We start from the raw sequence: 19,599 nt of genomic DNA, 5'->3' as shown, positions 1-19,599 counted from the left end.
AGCCGTTGGGCCGAATGATCTCCTCCTGTACAGTGTTCACATCCTGGTCAATTGGAAAGCACGTCAGTCCCCAAATCCTCTTGAGTGCAGCTTGAAAATGGAAAACAGAGGAACAAGCTTTATTTTAACACTGAACATTTTTCACTTGATATCAGAAGCTTCATTACCTCCACCCCAAAAATTAGAAGTAGGCAACGAAGAGTGAGACCACATCATAGAATCACTCCAGTGCAGAAGGAGGCCATTCGGCCCATCGAGTCTGCACCGACCCTCTGAAAGAGCTATCCTACCTAGGCCCACTCCCCCCACCCTATCCCCGTAACGTAGCCTGACCTTTTGGACACAATTTTAGCGTGGCCAATCCACCTAACCTTTTGGACTGTGGGAGGAAACCGGAGTACCGGGAGGAAAGCCACCCAGACACGGGGGCGAACGCGCAAACTCCACACAGTCACCCGAGGTCGGAATTGAACCCGGTTCCCTGGCGCGGCGAGGCAGCAGTGCTGACCACCGTGATACCTCTGGGGCCACTGTGCTGCCCCTGGGTGAAGGAGGCAGCCCTCGGAACATGCCCCAACCCAGTCCAGCAAAATTGCAGAAACTGATGGAAATATAAAATAAAATTAGACACTGCTGGAAAAATGCGGGGTGAAGAGACAGGTTGTAACATTTCGATCTGCCCAAGAAGTTGCGTTGAAGCCAGAAACTACCTGTTGCAATTTATTGTTACAGAGGATTTGGATACATCATTTTGTTTGTTGCACTTGGACAGAGTAACTAGCGCTCAATTGAATCCATTCATTCATTAACCTGCCAGAAATGTCAATCATTAAATTGAGGGAGGGTGAAATTTGGGTGATTGACAGCTCTTCCCGGGGAGGGCGGTGCTAACGGGCTCTCGCGATGCTCTCAGCTTGCGGGGCCGAGGCACAGGCAGAGCCCAGGACAGGGCAGCAGGAGAGATGTCCTTCTTGTGCAGAGTGGCTGCCTCCTCCTCCTCACTCTGCGCCTTCAGGAGCTGGCCATGCACCCTTAATGCAGCCAGAGCGTACAGCGCAGGTAAGCTGTGCACCTTCTCTCTCCCCCCCCCCCCAGTCACTCCGCCGGGGCGGGGGGTATAGGCACATGCACACAGGCTTTGCAAACCCGAGCTCAGGGCCTCCCGTGCATTATTGCACAAGACGTGGTGAATGCAAACTGCTGCAAAGGAGCGAGTGACCTTCCAAAAGCCAGCAAACCCCCCGCAGACCCTGCCTGCAACTCAACTATTCCTGGCTAATATATTGCAATGACAAAATTCCACTGCAAACATTTTCTATGAACTCTTTCCCCCCACTCACTTATTAAAAAAACTAACCGAACATTAAGTTGTCCTTTTGCAAACCATTCCCCCCTTTCAACCTACAGGAATAAACGTGACGCTGCAGTTTGCAATCAGCCCCAGACCATTGAGTGAGATTTTTAATTTTAACCCATTCCAAACCAGTCACTGGAAGGCAGTTAAAATTGGGCTGGTTACCACTGGAGTGTGATCTGCCCCCTCCCCCCCCCCCCCAAGGTAAAGTGGGACCTGGGACGAGGCAGATTATTCAGTCTTTGGATGGGCATGTCACTCTGACTGCTGGCTGATTTTAATGTTAAAGAGGGAGAGGGGGGTAGGGAGGTGGGGGGTGCAATGGGTGCTGAGATTGTGACATTTTCAGTTTGTACGTCCTGAGCAATTTTATGCTTGATCTGCGGGTTTAAAATGTGACTTTCCATCAGGCTTGGAGGTTACTGTCTGACTACCACATGCACCCAGTTGTGTGTAACGCGTTGAAATTATCAGACCTGGGGTGGCACGGTGGTGCAGTGGTTAGCACTGCTGCCTATGGCATTGAGGACCTGGGTCACTGTCTGTTTGGAGTTTGCATATTCTCTCTTTATCTGCATGGGTTTCAACTCCACAACCCAAAGATGTGCAGGGTAGGGGGATTGGCCATGCTAAATTGCCCCTTAATTGGAAAAAAAATTAATTGGGTACTCGTTTAAAAGAAAAAGAAATGATCAGACCGATCCAATTGTGAGACGCATTGAAAGGGAGCTCGTGTCACTTGTACACCGAGGAGGAGGCTCAGTGTAGTCAATGTGGATACAACCCTGCCCTCCCAAATCCTGAATTAAGGTAAAGTCACCATAGTCCCAGATGGCCATAGGCTGCTTTCCCCTTTGAGGGGGAGAGCTGGCTGGTGGTGATTTAAACTGAGGATCACCTCACCTCAGGTGAGGTTGAGAGGGCAGGGCTTTCATGAATACCCTCAGCCGGTACGGAAATTGAACCCGCGCTGCTGGCCTCACTCTGCATCACAAGCCAGCTGTCTAGCCTACCGAGCATCCAAACCCCGGACTATCTGGCAGCAGTGTCATGTTTGGATTGTGCAGAATTGTGGGCTGACAGCTCCCATTATTGATTATGGCTGGGGTGAAGTGTGTCAGTTTGTGCAACTGGAAAAAAACGTGTAATAGTCATTGGAGTTTAACAGAGCAGGAATAAGGCCCTTCAGCCCATTGCGTCTGTGCTGGCCGTCACTCTAATTGCAATTTTCCAGCACTTGGTGTGTAGCCTTGTGTGCTGTGGCGTTTCAACTGCTCATCTAGGAGGCCAGCTGTTATCGCCCCCATCACTGTCTCTGCACAATGGGCATGTAATAAATAAATACTAGAGGAGGAGAGCTGGCTGGTGGTGATTTAAACTGAGGATCACCTCACCTCAGGTGCAGCACGGTAGCATTGTGGATAGCACAATTGCTTCACAGCTCCAGGGTCCCAGGTTCGATTCTGGCTTGGGTCACTGTCTGTGCGGAGTCTGCACATCCTCCCCGTGTGCGCGTGGGTTTCTTCCGGGTGCTCCGGTTTCCTCCCACAGTCCAAAGATGTGCAGGTTAGGTGGATTGGCCGTGATAAATTGCCCTTAGTGTCCAAAATTGCCCCTTGTGTTGGGTGGGGTTACTGGGTTGTGGGGATGGGGTGGAGGTGTTGACCTTGGGTGGGGTGCTCTTTCCAAGAGCCAGTGCAGACTCGATGGGCCGAATGGCCTCCTTCTGCACTGTAAATTCTATGAAAAACAAATTCTATGAAATATCTGTCAGATCTTGTTTTCAATTTATGTAAAACAAAAAAAACTTCATTTTAAAGCTGGAATTCTGGCCCATTTGTCTGATAACAAAAGGAGTCGAGGTCTAACTTTATTGACTCTTTGCTGTATTGGAAGTAGCCTGATACATTGAAACATGTTTACAGCGACCAACTAACAGGGCTTGTCCCCACTGCATTGCCAGATGTAAACACAGGATTGAATCAATGTGTTGAGCCTGTGGACACATGAGGTCCTTAAGGTTATTTTCACTACATTCAGGTGTGAAATAAGAAAATACAAATAATCACCTTAAAACATATTTTAAAATAATTACTTCACAGGGTGCCTCAGTGACAAAGTGGTTAGCACTGCTGCCTCACAGCACCAGGTTCCCGGGTTTGATTCTCTCCTTGGGTTACTTTGTGGAGTTTGCACGTTCTCCCCGTGTCTGCGTGGATTTCCTCCGGGTGCTCTGGTTTCATCCCACGGTCCAAAGATGTGCAGGTTCGATGGATTGGCCGTGCTAAATTGCCCTTAGTGTCCAAGGATGTGTAGATTTGGTGGGATTACGGCGATAGGGCGGGGGAGTGAGCCTAGGTAAGGTGCTCTTTTGCAGACCCGATGGGCCAAATGGTCTTCTGCACTGTAAGGATTCTTTGGATTCAGGATCTGGCTGTCCCTGGCTAGGCCAGCATTTGTTGCCCATCCCTAATTGCCCTAGAGAAGGTAATGGTGAGCTGCCTTCTTGAACTGCTGCAGTCCATGTGGTGTAGGTACACCCACAGCGCTGACCCATTTTGAAGCAGGTTGAAAGGGTTGATCAATTTGATACATGGTTAATCATTGACGTCGGAGAAAAATGTACATTGTACATTTAAAACTGGACCAATGCCTAGTCCCCATAATTTGTGTTTCCGCGCGTTCTAAAGTTTATTTTAGACTGAATATTTAACAATCTGTTTCCCAATTTCTCCAAAATATCTTATTGTAAAATTGTGCTTTAGAAACCAATCTTTGTGTGGCATTTTGCGACATTTACATCAAGATGGGGTAGCACAAGTGATTAGCACTGTGGAGTCACAGCGCCAGGGTTCCAGGTTCGATTCCCCACTGGGTCACTCCCGTGTCTGCGTGGGTTTCCCCAGGTGCTCCGGTTTCCTCCCACAGTCCAAAGACGTGCAGGTTAGGTGGATTGGCCATGATAAATTGCCCTTAGTGTCCAAAAAGGTTAGGAAGGGTTATTGGGTTACGGGGATAGGGTGGAAGTGAGGGCTTAAGTGGGTCGGTGCAGACTCGAAGGGCCGAATGGCCTCCACTGTATGTTCTATGTACTATAAGATCTGAGCCAGCACATCATACCGGTTATTTTCCCTTTCCCTCAGGTTCTGCCCATTGCTGTCTTGTGTGGTTGCAGACTCACACCAACATCTTTGAATCTTAATAATAATAATCTTTATTGTCACAAGTAGGCTTACATTAACACTGCAATGAAGTTACTGTGAAAAGCCCCTAGCCGGAGCCTGTTCGGGGAGGCTGGTACGGGAATTGAACCGTGCTGCTGGTTTGCCTTGGTCTGCTTTCAAAGCCAGCGATTTAGCCCTGTGCTGAACAGCCCCTAATGAAAATTGCTTATTGTCACAAGTAGGCTTCAAATGAAGTTACCGTGAAAAGCCCCTAGTCGCCACATTCCAGCACCTGTTCAGGAAGGCTGGTACGGGAATTGAACCGTGATGCTGGGCTGCCTTGGTCTGCTTTCAAAGCCAGCGATTTAGCCCCTACAGTGCAGAAGGAGGCCATTTGGCCCATCAAGTCTGCACCGATCCACTGAAAGAACATCCTGCCTAGGCGCACTCCCCCGCCCTATCCCCATAAACCCCACCTAACCTGCACATCTTTGGACGCTACGGGGCAATTTTATCATGGCCAATCTACTTAACCTGCACATTTGTGGGAGGAAACTGGCGACCCGGAGGAAACCCACGCAGACACTGCAAGAAAGTGCAAACTCCACACAGACAGTCCCCCGAGGCCGGTACTGAACCTGGGACCCTGGCGCCGTGGGGCAGCAATGAATTACAGCAACTGTTTAAAGATCGCCGCAAAGCTTCAGTTCGATTTTGTCTTTTGCTTTATGTTATGTAAGTGATTATTAACATGCTGCTTTTATCATTTTCTTTTCAAGGTGGCCAGTATCAACATATATTAGTGGAGAAGAAGGGCGAGCAGAAGAATGTGGGGTTTATCCAGCTAAATCGGACGAAAGCGTTAAACGCACTCTGTGACGTATTGATGAAGGAGCTCAGCCAGGCTCTGGATGTGTTTGAAGATGACCCTGCAGTTGGAGCCATTGTCCTCACAGGAAGTGAAAAGGCATTTGCAGGCAGATATCTAGGAAGACATTCATTAATTAATTGTGTTTTCTAACATTGAGGAATGTTTCAGAATGCAGGAATTTATAGCTAACCCACCCAGATCATTTACCATCCTGGTAGCTGCCCGATAACAATGATTTGAATTATAGAATCGAATCGTAGAAATCTTACAGTACATTAGGAGGCCGTTCGGCCCATCGAGTCTGCACCGGCCCTCTGAAAGAGCACCCTACCCAGGCGCCCGCCCTGTCCCCACAACCAAAAGTATAATTTGTCTGAGAGCTTCATACGTTTGGTCTATATTCAAAGCCCTTATCCACCTATCAAAATTACTCTGAGCCTTTCAAACTCCATGTATGTTTGACCAAATTCTTTCCTTAAATTTCTAAACCTTTGTCTGTAAGCTTCAGGCACTAGTTCATATGCACCAGATGGATTTTTTCCCCTCATACGTCCCAGATACCTCCACCGGTAGTGATGCAAACACTTCACTAGCCCTACCTACCAGCTTTGTTTGAATCAGTAATACCCACATGTCCTGTGGCCATTTCATTTGTTTAGCCACCTTCTCAAATGAAATGAAAAAAGCTTCTACCTCCTTCTCGTCAAACCTTGGCACCAAGCTTTCGACTTTGACGCTCTTTCTCACTATCCTCATCACTATCATCCAACTGTACGTTTCCCTTTACGTCTGCCAATTTTAACTGACTGTCGTGTTTCATGGCCGTTTTCTGAAGTTCAAATTCTCTCTCTTTATCTTTTTTCCTGACCTGTATCTCTCTTTCTCTTTCTTTTTGTTCTGCTAGGGCTATTATTTCTTTTCTCCTTTCTTCGCTCTCCTTTTCTTTTTCCTCTCTCTCTCTTTCTTTTTCCGCTCTCTCTCTTTCATAAGCCATTTCATTTGTTTAGCCACCTTCTCAAATGAAATGAAAAAGGCTTCTACCTCCTTCTCGTCAAACCTTGGCAATGCTTGGACATATTTAATTAGATTCCCACCAAGCCTTCGACTTTGACGCTCTTTCTCACTACCCTCATCACTATCATCCAACTGTACGTTTCCCTTTATGTCTGCCAATTTTAACTGACTGTCATGTTTCATGGCCATTTTCTGAAGTTCAAACTCTCTCTATTTATCTTTTTTCCTGACCTGTATCTCTCTTTCTCTTTCTTTTTGTTCTGCTAGGGCTATTCTTTCTTTTCTCCTTTCTTCTCTCTCCTTTTCTTATTCCTCTCTCTCTCTTTCTTTTTCCGCTCTCTCTCTTTCATATTCAAGCTGCTTTAGTTCTTTCTCATATTCCATTTGTTTAATTTGCAACTGAACTTTTGCCATTTCCAATGAGTCAAACTGTATCTCAGGCAACTTTAAATGCTTAGCCACCGCCATAATTACCTCATCTTTTCGCATTTTGACAGGTAACGTTAACTGCAATGTTTTTGCCAAATCTAACAGTCTGCTTTTAGTTGCTGTCTGTAAGGTACTGTGTGTGACCGTCTCCACCCCCAAAAACTTCTGAGCCTTTGAAAGAGCCATTGTCCACAACAACGCCCCACTTAAACTAAAATACCACACCTGAAAAGCAACCACAATATGCTCACCCCTCACTGTCTTTAAGTTTACTAAGCCAATCCAATAGATAGACTTTTATCCCGGACGAGCCCCCAATTGTTATGGGTCAGGGTTTAGAGAACCCCAAAGTGTATCATGGAGTTCACCTGACCCACAACCTTTAATAGATTGTGGTATGGGGAGCACAGGGCCCACTCTCCAAGTGTGGTACTTCAGAAATGTAAAAGTTCTTTTTTTAAAGCAAAACAATGTTTATTCTATGAACTCAAGTTAACCTTTTTAAAACAAACAGTGAATATCTTAGCAACCATTAATTCAGTTCCTCCCCCCCCCCCCCCCCCCCCAAGAATACAACACTTAAGTAATCTGTATGCTGTCCTTTTAACACCCAGAAGACTTAACAAACCTCTAAACAGAAGCACATCAGGGTTCACATTCAATACTGAAAACATCTATAATTATGAATTCACCAAATGAATTCACCCACTTAACCTTTTGGACACCAAGGGGAAATTTAGCAAGGCCAATCCCCTTGCACATCTTTAGCCTGCGGGAGAAAACCGGAGCACCCGGAGGAAACCCACGCAGACACGGGGAGAAAGCGCAAAATCCACACAGACAGTCGCCCGAGGCCGGAATTGAACCCGGGTCCTTGGCGCAGTGAGGCAGCGGTGCTAACCACTGTGCCGCCCTGTCGCCCAACTTATTATAATAATCTTTTTGTCACAAGTAGGCTTCAATGAAGTTACTGTGAAAAGCCCCTAATCGCCACATTCCGGTGCCTGTTCAGGGAGGCCGGCTCGGGAATTGAACCCGCGCTGCTGGCCTTGTTCTGCATTGCAAGCCAGCTGTTTAGCCCACTGTGCTAAACCAGCCCCTTTGGACGATTGAAAGTGCTCAATCTCCATCGATGACTCTAGACTGCATTCAGGCATGACATTATTGCCAGTGGTGGAGAGCTTTGCGAATCCTGGGTCCAAATTTCCCCATTCCTCCTCAGCCATGCTAAAGGTAACACGTGGTGTCTCAAATGACTCGTATATCGTATCTCAAAAATGGATTATTACGGAAACAAGTGTAATTTTGCATTTGATTGTTCAATACATTGCCCTGTGTAAAAGTAAAAAAGGATATGTCATTGCAAAGCATGAGTATTTTAACTTGAGTGCCTCCAGAACCCTTGGACGGGATTCTCCACCCGGCGACCAGAGAATCCCGCCCAAGGACAATGGATGTCTCCATTGTCCGCGTCTCGCCCGTGACATTCTTGAGGCGGGCGGGCCAGAAGAATCCAGCCTCTTGTGTCTGTATTCTGACTTGAACCTGTCTAGCTCGTCCACCACCTCTGTGCTGGTTCATCCGTGTTGGCTCCTAGCCCAGCACTGCCTCGATTATCAAAATATTTTCATCCTCATGTTCCAAGTCCTTCCAGGGTCTCCTCCCTCCCTATTTCTGGTAGTCTCCTTCATCCCTGCAACCCTCCAAGAACTTTTCCACCCTTCCCATTTCCTTCACCCAGCCTAAGGCCTTCAGTCCTCTAGGCCTTAAGTTCTGTAATTCCCTGGGCAGCGCGGTGGCGCAGTGGGTTAGCCCTGCTGCCTCACGGCGCCGAGGTCCCAGGTTCGATCCTGGCTCTGGGCCACTGTCTGCGTGGAGTTTGCACATTCTCCCCGTGTCTGCGTGGGTCTCACCCCCACAACCCAAAGATGTGCAGGGTAGGTGGATTGGCCATGCTAAATTGCCCCTTAATTGGAAAAAATGAATTGGGCACTCTAAAATTTTTTTTAAAGTTCTGTAATTCCCTCTCTAAATGGTTTTCCTTCCATTTCTCCATCATTAAGAGGCTGAATAAAAACTGCCCGTTTGACCAGTTTTGGTGATGATTTTTGTCTGATTTATGGCCCGTGAAGCATCTTGGTCTTTCATTATGAAAAAAGGTGCGTGAAAGCAAGTGAATGCATTTTGTATTTGTCACTAACCTCCTGCTTGATCGTGACTTGTTGTTTCACAAGCTGGCGCTGATATCAAGGAGATGGAGAAGAAAACCTTCCAGGAATGTTACACTGGCAACTTCCTTTCCCATTGGAACCGGGTGGCCACGACTAAAAAGCCTGTGATTGCTGCTGTGAACGGCTACGCTGTAGGTAGTCCTGAGGGTTGAATGTTGACGCTTTGAGCTTGTTGAATGTGTGCCCACCTGACAGCCTGCTCGGGTACCATGTGATGGGCAGGAAAGGAACGCAGTATGATGTAACTAACTTAGCGGATTCCTCACGGGGAGACGCAATTCTAGATCCCATTCCTGACTGGGATTAAAAATAGAATACTTCTCTGAGGCAACCTGTCTGGGTTGGGTCATTTTTCAGGCGAGAAGGCCCATTGGCTGAGGGGAGCAGGCTGCAGCACAGATATATAGTAGTCTTGCATCTGTGTTTTTATATAACAGTGCAAGACTATATCTGAGCCTGCTATTATATTTATCCTAGAGAATTCTCTCCATGATGATGAGGGCAGTTTATAATTAAGCCCTCCCAGAATTGGAGGCCAATTCACTGAGTGTCTTTAAGACAGAGAAAAATAGGTTCTTGATCAATAAGGGGATCAGGGGTTATGGGGAGAAGGCAGGAGAATGGGGATGAGAAAATATCAACCATGATTGAATGGCGGAGCAGACTCAATGGGCCGAGTGGCCTAATTCTGCTCCTCTGTCATATGGTCTAAGTCGCCTAGCCAGGATGGTCCGATGTTCAATTCACTTGAGTTTACCGAGACTTTAGCAGAGGCACCTATGTTTGGTATTACTATTCCTGACCCAAGGCTGGGTAACATCAGTCCACGGTTTTCGCTCTCAGAGGGGCGGCACGGGTGGTGCTGTGGTTAGCACTGCTGCTTCATGGCGCTGAGGTCCCAGGTTCGATCCCGGCCCCGGGTCACTGTCTGTGGTGGAGTTTGCACATTCTCCCCGTGTCTGCATGGGTTTCACCCCCACAACCCAGAGATGTGCAGCGTAGGTGGATTGGCCACGCTAAATTGCCCCTTAATTGGGGGGAAAAAAGAACTGGTAGTCAAAATTTATTTTTAAAAAGGTTTTCGCACTCTGTTTTTGGCTTCTGGACAAGGACAGATGCCCTTCCCCTTCCTGCCCGTACCCAAGGTTGATTGTCCTGCCAATACTTATTCCCTCGACTTTACACATTAAGAATGAGCATTTAGACGAGCTACCGAAGAGTGAAGGGTGCCTGGGAAACGGTATCTACGTGAATGTGAACGCCTTCGGAAGAGGGGAGATATCGGGAGAAGAAAACTTGTTCGATGAAGACCGACTTGTACCATCTGTGATGAACCTCCTCCGCCACCTGCTGTGAGATTATCAGTCAGTATAACAGTCACCGCTGATACTGCACTGACCAAAACAGGGGAGTTGAAGCTGTCTATTCAATCCTCTCTGATTGCATAGCAAGTTATGGAATGGACACTTTCTTCCTTGGCTAAGGAATTCCCAGTTCAAGGGCAGTGTTGAAAACCGCCACCAGGGAAATGGAATAAATACTGCATGGACATTCCACTTGGGGGTCCAACCTGTGATAAATGTATCGGGTAGATGTAAGTGGTCAATCTCCTTTCTCGTAGTAGTAAGATAGTTAAATTCAGTACCTCTTCCGTCATTGAACTCACTCCACTCACCGTGTGTTCTGTCTGTTCTATCTCAATCCTCTGGCCCTGAAATTCAATCGCTGGACATTAGCTGTCTAATGAACTTCCTCTCCGCACTATCTTCAGTAATTAAATTCATCTGCTACTAATAGCAAAAGGTGGGCGTTCAGATGAGCCTTATTTCCACTAGTGTCATGTGGGTTAATTTCCGGGTCTTTTCCGACTTGATGCAGATCTTCCGCTGCAGCACCACATAGTTTTGGTGCCCGTCCGACAAATTGGGAAGATTTATAACCGCCACGTTTACCACGGCAGATTGGGGAATAAAAGAATGATATTGTGCGTTGCCCAAATGTAGATGTGAAGGGTTTGTAACTCATGTTGACATTTGGTTATAGCCAAGTGTCCAAGTGAACTGATGGCTTGCTCTGAAAATTGATGGGACCAAATAAAAAATGTGCACTTAAATACTGCAGATGTGTAGAGAACCTAGCGCATGATTGGATCATTGTTTTGTCCTATAGCTCGGAGGAGGCTGCGAGTTGGCCATGATGTGTGACATCATATTTGCGGGCGAAAAGGCGCAGTTTGGGCAGCCAGAGATTCTGTTGGGAACCATTCCGGGTAAATGCTCTGCACTACGTTATTAGTAGGTAATTGGTAATGTTTTATTGTTGGGCTGCAGTATTGTACACTGGGCGACTGCCCTGCGAAATCATGTTTCTTACCACCTATCAGTTTTAAAGCTTGTCCCTTCAGGGTCAAATGCGGAGTTGTTGGCAACGTTTACTGGCTCACCACAAACCTGGCACCAGCCGCATGCTCTATAGTGGGTACATGGAGTGTTCACCCACTGGTACAGGTCTGCCCAGCAAAAGTCATTTTGGATAAGCACTTCTGTCAGAAAACTGAACGTCTATTTAAAAATATACTAAAACTACAATATCTGTTGCATGGCATATAGAGGTTTACGTGTTTTGACCATGTGTATCTTTTTTGAAAATTGATATTTCCGTGTTGCAGTCTGATATTTCCCATGACTATTCCATCGCCTGCTGGGCAGATTTAATTGTGCTCTGAAACCCGAGAGACCACCTGACACTGAGTATTAAGGAAACCTCCTTTCCACTCTGTCATTCGCAGTCGATAATCCAAATCATATCTGATTTGTCTCACTCCCCTCCCCTTGTAATTCTTTCCAGGTATAGCTCAGATTCCCTTTTTGAAGTTAGTGTTGAATCTGCCTCCACCACCCTTTCAGGCAATGCGTCCCGAATCGCACAACTCGCTGCATAAATAATAAAAATAGCCTGTTACTGTCACAAGTATAAAGTTACTGTGAAAAGCCCCTAGTCGCCACATTCCGGCGCCTGTTCGGGTAAGCTGGTACGGGAATTGAACCCACGCTGCTGGCCTTGTTCTGCATCACAAACCAGCTGTCTAGCCCGCTGAGCTAAACCACCAGAAATATCTGTTCCCTCATCGAACAATGTATGATAAAATGTAATTTGCTGGTTTGTGGGAAATGTGACTGGATTAAGTGTTACCAGTGAAAGAGTATCCTTAGCTTCCATTCCCGTACCAGCCTCCCCTAACAGGCGCCAGAATGTGGCGACTAGGGGCTTTTCACAGTAATTTCATTTGAAACCTACCTGTGACAATAAGCAAATTTCTTTCATTTTCATTTCATTGTGTCCTTGTTAATCGTGACTTCACACACACCATTCTCACACCAACAGCTTTTGAAGAGACATTTTTAAGAGTGCAGATTCCTTGCGCTTGAGTTTCATCTTGCCAGGAGCGCAAGATACAATCTGTACTCCCAGGGGAGGAGCCACTCTCCAAAGAGATTGCACTAGCAAGATCGGCAGCAGTATACATGCTGAGCTTCCTGGTAGCACGGCTCCCCCTGTTGGTGCAGCTTCTCGGAACCTGTCCCTTTTCACTTGTTAAAATAAAATTGCACACAAAGTCCTGATTAGCAATTAAACTTCACACTTTTAAAAACTTAGTTCACCGTCTCCGAGTACGATCGACCCATCAAATCCCTACAGTGCAGAAGGAGGCCATTTGGTCCATCGAGTCTGCACCGATTCTCTGGAAGAGGTCCACTCCCCCGCCCTATCCCCGTATCCCCGCCCAACCTACACTTATTTGGACTGTGGGAGGAAACCCACGCATCCGGTGGAAACCCACGCAGACACGGGGAGAACGTGCAAACTCCGCACAGACAGTCACCCAAGGCCTGAATTGAACCCGGGTCCCTGGCGCTGTGAGGCAGTAGTGCTAACCACTGCGCCACCGGTAACCCAGGAAATAAGTTCCATTCTTGCCCCCTTGGTCTTGACGTTTTAATGCGCTGCACAGACTGAACTTGCACCGTGTTATGAAGCTCAATCAACTACAATGAAGCCCCCCCCCCCCCCCCAAAAAAAACTATTTATCAGTTGTGATCTTAACTGCGATTTAATACCATCATGAGGCTTAACTCGCACACCATTCAGCCGTTTGAAAGCAATAATACTCGAAACTATGCAATTCCAGAAGATATTGCTAATTGGAAAGGGTGATCAGGGAAGTACGATGTAGTTATATTTGTTCGTGTCTGATATTGGTCATACCCGGGGAGAAGCTGTTTAGGTCAGTAGCTGAACTTGCATTGGCCTCCAGTTAAGGAAGGTCCCAATTTTAAAATTCTCGCTGTTTTTTAATCACGGCCAGCCCACAGCTTCCTCCGCTGCTGTGTAGGAGAGACAGTGGCATTGTGGTATTGTCACTGGGCTAGTAACCCTGAGACCCTGGGTACAAAGAACAAAGAAAATTACAGCACAGGAACAGGCCCTTCGACCCTCCAGGCCTGCACCGACCATGCTGCCTGTCTGAACTCAAACCTCTTACTGCGAGTACCATATCCCTCTATTCCCATATCCCACTGTTCCCAATGCACTGGGGACCTGGGTTTGAATCCCACCACAGCAGACAGTGAAATTTGAATTCAGTTTTGAAAAGAATTCGGACCATGAACCCATTGTCATAAAAACCCAGCTGGTTCTCTAATGCTCTTTAGGGAAGGAAATCTGCCATCCTTACCCGGTTCTGGCCGACGTGACTCAAGATCCACAGCAATGTGATTGACTCTTAAATGCCCTCTGAAATGGCCCAGTAAACCATTAAGTTAAAGGGCAAGTAGGGATGGGCAATAAATCCAACCAGCGATACCCACAGCCCCGCAGCAATTGTTTTTTTTAAACCTCCCCCCCCCCCCCCACCCCGTGCAGAGATATAGAGATATCAGCAATCCTCTAATTCTTGTCCCCCTGATCGCACCACAATTAAAATTGGCGATGGTGCTTCCAGTTGCAAAGGCCCAGACCTCTGGAATCCCCTCCTGAAACCTCCGCGGCTCTCTACCACTTCTCCTCGCAGATATTCTTTGACCAAGATTTTGGTCGTCCGCCCCCTAATGTCTCCTTGTGTTTCGGGGTGACGAATTTTCATTTATGACGCTCATGTGAAGTGACGAGGGGTCTGTTGATGATGTTTCAAAGCGCTATGTAAATATGGCAATTAAGATGTTGACGAGAAGGTGACGGTAAAGGGCGGTGTCTTTGGCGCAGGTGCTGGTGGAACTCAGAGGTTGACGAAAGCAGTAGGCAAGTCACTGGCAATGGAAATGGTCCTCACTGGAGACCGGATTTCAGCTCAGGAAGCCAAGGCAGCAGGTACGGTGTATCGATTTGGATTGTTGTCGTTTCGTACTCTCGGGTTACCCCTTCCGCCAACACCAGCTTGACTCAGCTGGTAGCGCACTTTAATCGGCCTTCAGTACTGAGGGAGATGTTTATTAGTGAGCCTGCCTGCCCGTGAGAGTGTTAAAGATCCCACCATGTCCTGGCCAGAGTTCATTCCGCAGCTAACACCAGTGGAATCTGATGTCCGCTCACTCAGTGGCTGTGTGAGGGAGCTTGCTGTGTGTCAATTTGCTCCAGGTTTGCCAGCAGCAGTGGGATCTCATTAAGAGGGGAACCCCAGCTTGTGAAGTACTTTGGGATGTTGCAGGGATATTAGAAAAGCCTTCTCAATAAGTGCAAGCTTTAGCTGACCAGAGGCCAACGGGTCGATAGGGTTTTCAATCGGGACTACTAGAATTGATCCCGTTCCAGATTCCAAGAATATTTCTGCTCCGAGGTATCACCGCAGTTCTGTTCTAAGGTTTTGAGCGTACATTGAAACATGGGCCCTGCGAAAGCTATCGGCCCACATTTTCTTTCATGCTGTCTGAATGTTCATCGGACTTAGGAACAGGAGTAGGCCATTTGGCCCTTTGAGCCTGCTCTGCTGTTCGACAAGATCATGGCTGACGTGGTTGTGGTCCAGGATTGCGAGTTACAATTGATTTAAATGTATTCCTGGATGATTCATCTCATGACTTGGCCCGCAGGCTCCAGCCATTAGTCGGCCAATGTACCCCCACCCTTGTGACGTACGGCCTTCCTGCACCAATTGGAAAGTAAAACCATCCATTACCCAACTGGCTGATGCTTGACTGCCAGACTAACGTCCTGGGCAGGATTCTCTGATAATGGGGCAATGTCCCCACGCCCGCTAGAAAACCGGTGCGAATCACACTGGACTTTCCTGGAGAAAGTCCAGAGTGATTCTCTGTTTTGAAGTGGGCTGGCAGGGCCCTGAGTAGTCCTCGCAGCTCCGCCTGCCGATCCGGGGCCCTGCACTTCCGGCCGAGCGCGATTGCGGATCGGAGAATCCCGGCCCCTATCGTTCCCATTTTCAATATTTTTATATCTGCTAAAGAGAAATGTTCAAAGAAAATGGCAGCAGAGGACAAACTTTTTTGATATCCTGATGATTTTTCTCCAGGATGGCACAGAGCAGTGTCCTGGAGATTGATCTTCAATTCCTGGAGACACCTGGCCAATCCTGGAGAGTTTATGTCCCCGCTCCATTTTGCTGTGTGCTTCCCCACCATAACCCATGACTCCCTTGTGGATAACAATCTAACCCAGCCTTGACCACACTCCATACCCTAGCTACCAGTACTCTGCGGAAGTGAATCCTCACGCTAACAAGCCTTTGAGAGGAAAAGGATTTTCCTCCTCCTCCTCCTCCTGTATTAAAACGGAGACCAATATTTAAGTTGTCGAGCTGTGGGATTGTATTTTCCAAAGCACAAAGTGGTTTTGGCTTTGAAAACGCGCACAAGTGCTCAGACAAAAGGAGCAAAGTTAATGCGGGCTGCCGGGACATGTGATTTGCCAAGACAAAATAATACAGGGTGGACTATAATTTTGATACTCAAAATACGCAACTTTTGAATTGATAGATGTACGTCCCAGTTCCCATAACTTAAAAAGTTCAAGAAGCCTTTCCTGTGTAATGATAACGGAGCCTGGTGGGTTTATTTTTTTATTTCCAAAGGACTCGTAAGTAAAATATATCCAGCCGCTCAAGTGGTGGAAGAGGCTATCAAATGTGGAGAGAAAATAGCTGGCAACTCGAAACTTATCACCGCAATGGCGAAAGAGGCGGTTAATGGTGGTAAGCAGATTAATCCTTTAACCTCAGCATGTTTTCAAGTTGAGGCCCGAGATTAGTCTTGCCAGATGTTGGCTACTTCATAATGTAAAATGCTTTACTTCCTGCAATGAATTACAGCGTTTATGTATGATATGGAGGATTTACTTAATACCGAGATTTACTGCTTATAAATGTGTAATTAGGGGGTCAAACTTATTTATTATGGAAAATGATTGTGTGTCTCGTTTCGGAATTGTCAAATCAGTTACGTTGAATGTTTACCTGGTGAGACCACCCTTTGGCTCCCCTTTCCGATTGTTTCAAAATCCTAATTTTTAACAATCTGACCCAGCGCTCTGGGGACCCGGGTTCGAATCCCTCCATGGCAGATGGTGAAATTTGAATTCAATAAAAAAATAAATCTGGAATTAAAAGTCTAAAGATGACCGTGAAACCATTGTCGATTGTCGTTAAAACCCATCTGATACACTAAATGTCTCTTAGGGACCGAAATCTGCCGTTCTTACCTGGTCTGGCCTAGATGTGACTCCAGACCCACGGCAATGTATGTGGTTCACTCTTAAATGATGGCCCAGTCAACGACGCACCCATCCTATGAACGAATAAAAACAGAAATGACATTCCACTGCCTCAGCAGTGAGCTACACGTCAGTCCCTCGCCCCTATGTCTGAACTGGTGTTCACTTTGGCTTAATGATGCAATTGGATAGCCCACGCGGTGGAACAGGATGTCGGAGGTAGATTTGCTCTGCTCGCTCTTCTTGGTTTTACCCTGGGGCAAGGAGATCTGCAATTTCCTAGTGCGCAGAATCTCTGTAAAATTGAGATAGAACTTAAACCTCGGCCCTCGGAGGTCGTACAACACAGTCCAGTGCTGTAACCCATTCATTTTGGGTTGGGAGCTGAGAAGCACAAATAAGACTAAAACAAGGAATGTGACCAAAAGAAAAATCCCAAAATAAAACGATGGTGTTCAACAGTTTTAATGTAAAATCGGCTTTGTGTTAATTCTGTGAAGATTGTACGTTCCAGGCTTTATCTCTTAATGAATCACGTTGTTCTTATTTAATATTGAGATTTATTGTAAATGTTTTGTGTGTCTCACCGGGGTCCAGGTCCATTTATTTATTTAGCGCTGGCAAATTAAAAATGAGACTTGCAAGAATTTAAGGCCCCTCATGCAAGCCAGGGTTTAATAGCTTTGATTCACTGTGGCTGCTTAACAATTCTACTCTTCATTCCAGCTTTTGAATTGACATTGGCTGAGGGTAGCAGACTGGAAAAGCGTCTGTTTCACTCCACTTTTTCCACTGTAAGTAGCGGCATCTTATTAAAACAAATTGTGTTCTCGTCCGGCAAGAATTTCTAATTGGGCCGTGTCAACTCTTTGTTTCAGACTGATCGGAAAGAAGGCATGAGTGCATTTGTCGAAAAGAGGAAGGCTAATTTCACTGACCAGTGATTGAATGGATGGACTAAGACATCCTGAGCTGCAGTGGGAGCTCAATTATCAGTGTCACTCCGAGAGCTGCAAGTTGAGTAGATCACGAGTGAGGTTTTGAAAATACTGCGTATTTTATTTTGGTGCCCCTGTATTTTTTTTTTAACCAAGATAATTGAGGGGGAATAATTTAAATCTTTAGTGTCCTCGATTGAACAGCCAATTTGTCAAACCCTGTGCTGGCTTTGAAAGCAGACCAAGGCAGGCCAGCAGCACTGTTCAATTCCCGTAACAGCCTCCCCAAACAGGCGCCGGAATGTGGCGACTAGGGGCTTTTCACAGTACCTTCATTTGACGCCTACTTGTGACAATAAGCCATTTTCATTTCCTTTCATTTTTTCATAATCTCAGCTGATTTTCGTTTCATTTTTGCCCATGTTAAATGTGCAGCCTTTTAGAAAGCAGGTGAATCATAAATGTGTAGGGTTTGTGGAATAGTGTCTGTTACTTCAACAACCTAGCAGACAACAGCAAGACGAAGTTGACAATACAGGTCTACTCTTCAAATCAGCTTTCATTGCATTTGGGTTGCGTCCAGAAGATCTTGTAACGGAATTCTTACCGCTCAGTTGCTCTTAATTCTGTGGGAAGTCAAAGTGGGTTTTTTGTAAGGGGATGCTGTTTGTTAGTGATCCTTGATTCGCCAGTTATAAAAGATTGAAATAAAAATAATTTGCCCATTGAGGCTGTCAAAAACCTCAACTGTAACACTTTGTGTTTGAAAGGGGGAGTTGAAGGATGGATAAAGGATTAGCTTCTGAGAAGGTTTTAAAAGGCAGGAAGTGATATCAGATAGTGGTTAGTGACGACAGAGAGAGAGAGAGACTCCCAGAATGCAAGTGACAGGAAGTCATTCCATGAAAGAATTATGAATGAAGAGAATACTTAAAAAAAAAAAATTTAGAGTGCCCAATTAATTTTTTCCAATTAAGGGGCAATTTAGTGTGACCAATCCACCTACCCTGCACATCTTTGGGTTGCGGGGGCGAAACCCACGCAAACACTGGGAGAATGTGCAAACTCCCCATGGACAGTGACCCAGAGCCGGGATCGAACCTGGGATCTTGGCGCTGTGAGGCAGCCGTGCTAACCACTTCACCAAAGTGCTGCCCAGAACACACTCAATATTAACATTTATAGTTTTTAGTTCCATGGATCCTCATTTCTGCAGTGTGAATACTGCCATAGCATTCTGCACAATATATTGCAGCCTGCTTCTTTCAAGGCCAGATATTGGTCTAGCTTCCTTTAGAAGGAAAAGGAGACTTAATGTTTTTAACCCAATATGACTCCCATTCATATGGGGGCAGTGCGGTAGCACAAGTGGATAGCACAGTTGCTTCACAGCGCCAGGGACCCGGGTTCGATTCCCCGCTGGGTCACTGTCTGTGAGGAGTTTGCACGTTCTCCCCGTGTCTGGTGGGTTTACTCCGGGTGCTCCGGTTTCCTCCCACAGTCCAAAGACGTGCAGGTTAGGTGGATTGGCCGTGATAAATTGCCGTTAGTGTCCAAAAAGGATGGGTGGGATTACTTGGTTATGGGGATAAGGTGGAGGTGTGGCCTTAAGTGAGGTGCTCTTCCCAAGGGCCGGTGCAGACTCGATGGGCTGAATGGCCCCCTTCTGCACTCTAGATTCTATGATTCTATTCAGAACTCCTCTTGTAACCTGAAGAAGAATCACATTGGACTCAATGTTAACTCTGTTTCTGTCTCCACACACGCTGCCAGACCTGCTGGATTGTTCCGGCATTTTCTGTCTTTATTTCAGATTTCCAGCATCTGCCGCATTTTGCTTTCGTGCTTCTCAAGGGTGTTTGATTTTGTTTAAACCACA

At 46.5% G+C, this 19,599-nt stretch overlaps 1 protein-coding gene across 1 annotated transcript; it reads left to right on the top strand.

Moving 5' to 3' along the window:
* Positions 1–890: 890 nt before the first annotated feature.
* echs1 (enoyl CoA hydratase, short chain, 1, mitochondrial) lies at positions 891–18,461 on the top strand. Its single transcript, XM_072491675.1, has 8 exons — positions 891–1,059; positions 5,298–5,495; positions 9,067–9,194; positions 11,233–11,332; positions 14,326–14,430; positions 16,145–16,264; positions 17,509–17,576; positions 17,661–18,461. The coding sequence occupies exons 1-8, from the start codon at positions 963–965 to the stop codon at positions 17,724–17,726; spliced, it is 882 nt and encodes a 293-aa protein (XP_072347776.1). The 5' UTR covers positions 891–962; the 3' UTR covers positions 17,727–18,461.
* The last annotated feature ends 1,138 nt before the right edge of the window (positions 18,462–19,599 follow it).

The sequence above is a fragment of the Scyliorhinus torazame genome, chromosome 28 (assembly GCF_047496885.1).
Source record: "Scyliorhinus torazame isolate Kashiwa2021f chromosome 28, sScyTor2.1, whole genome shotgun sequence".
Lineage (NCBI taxonomy): Eukaryota > Metazoa > Chordata > Chondrichthyes > Carcharhiniformes > Scyliorhinidae > Scyliorhinus > Scyliorhinus torazame.
This window is presented reverse-complemented; position numbering and strand designations above follow the sequence as displayed.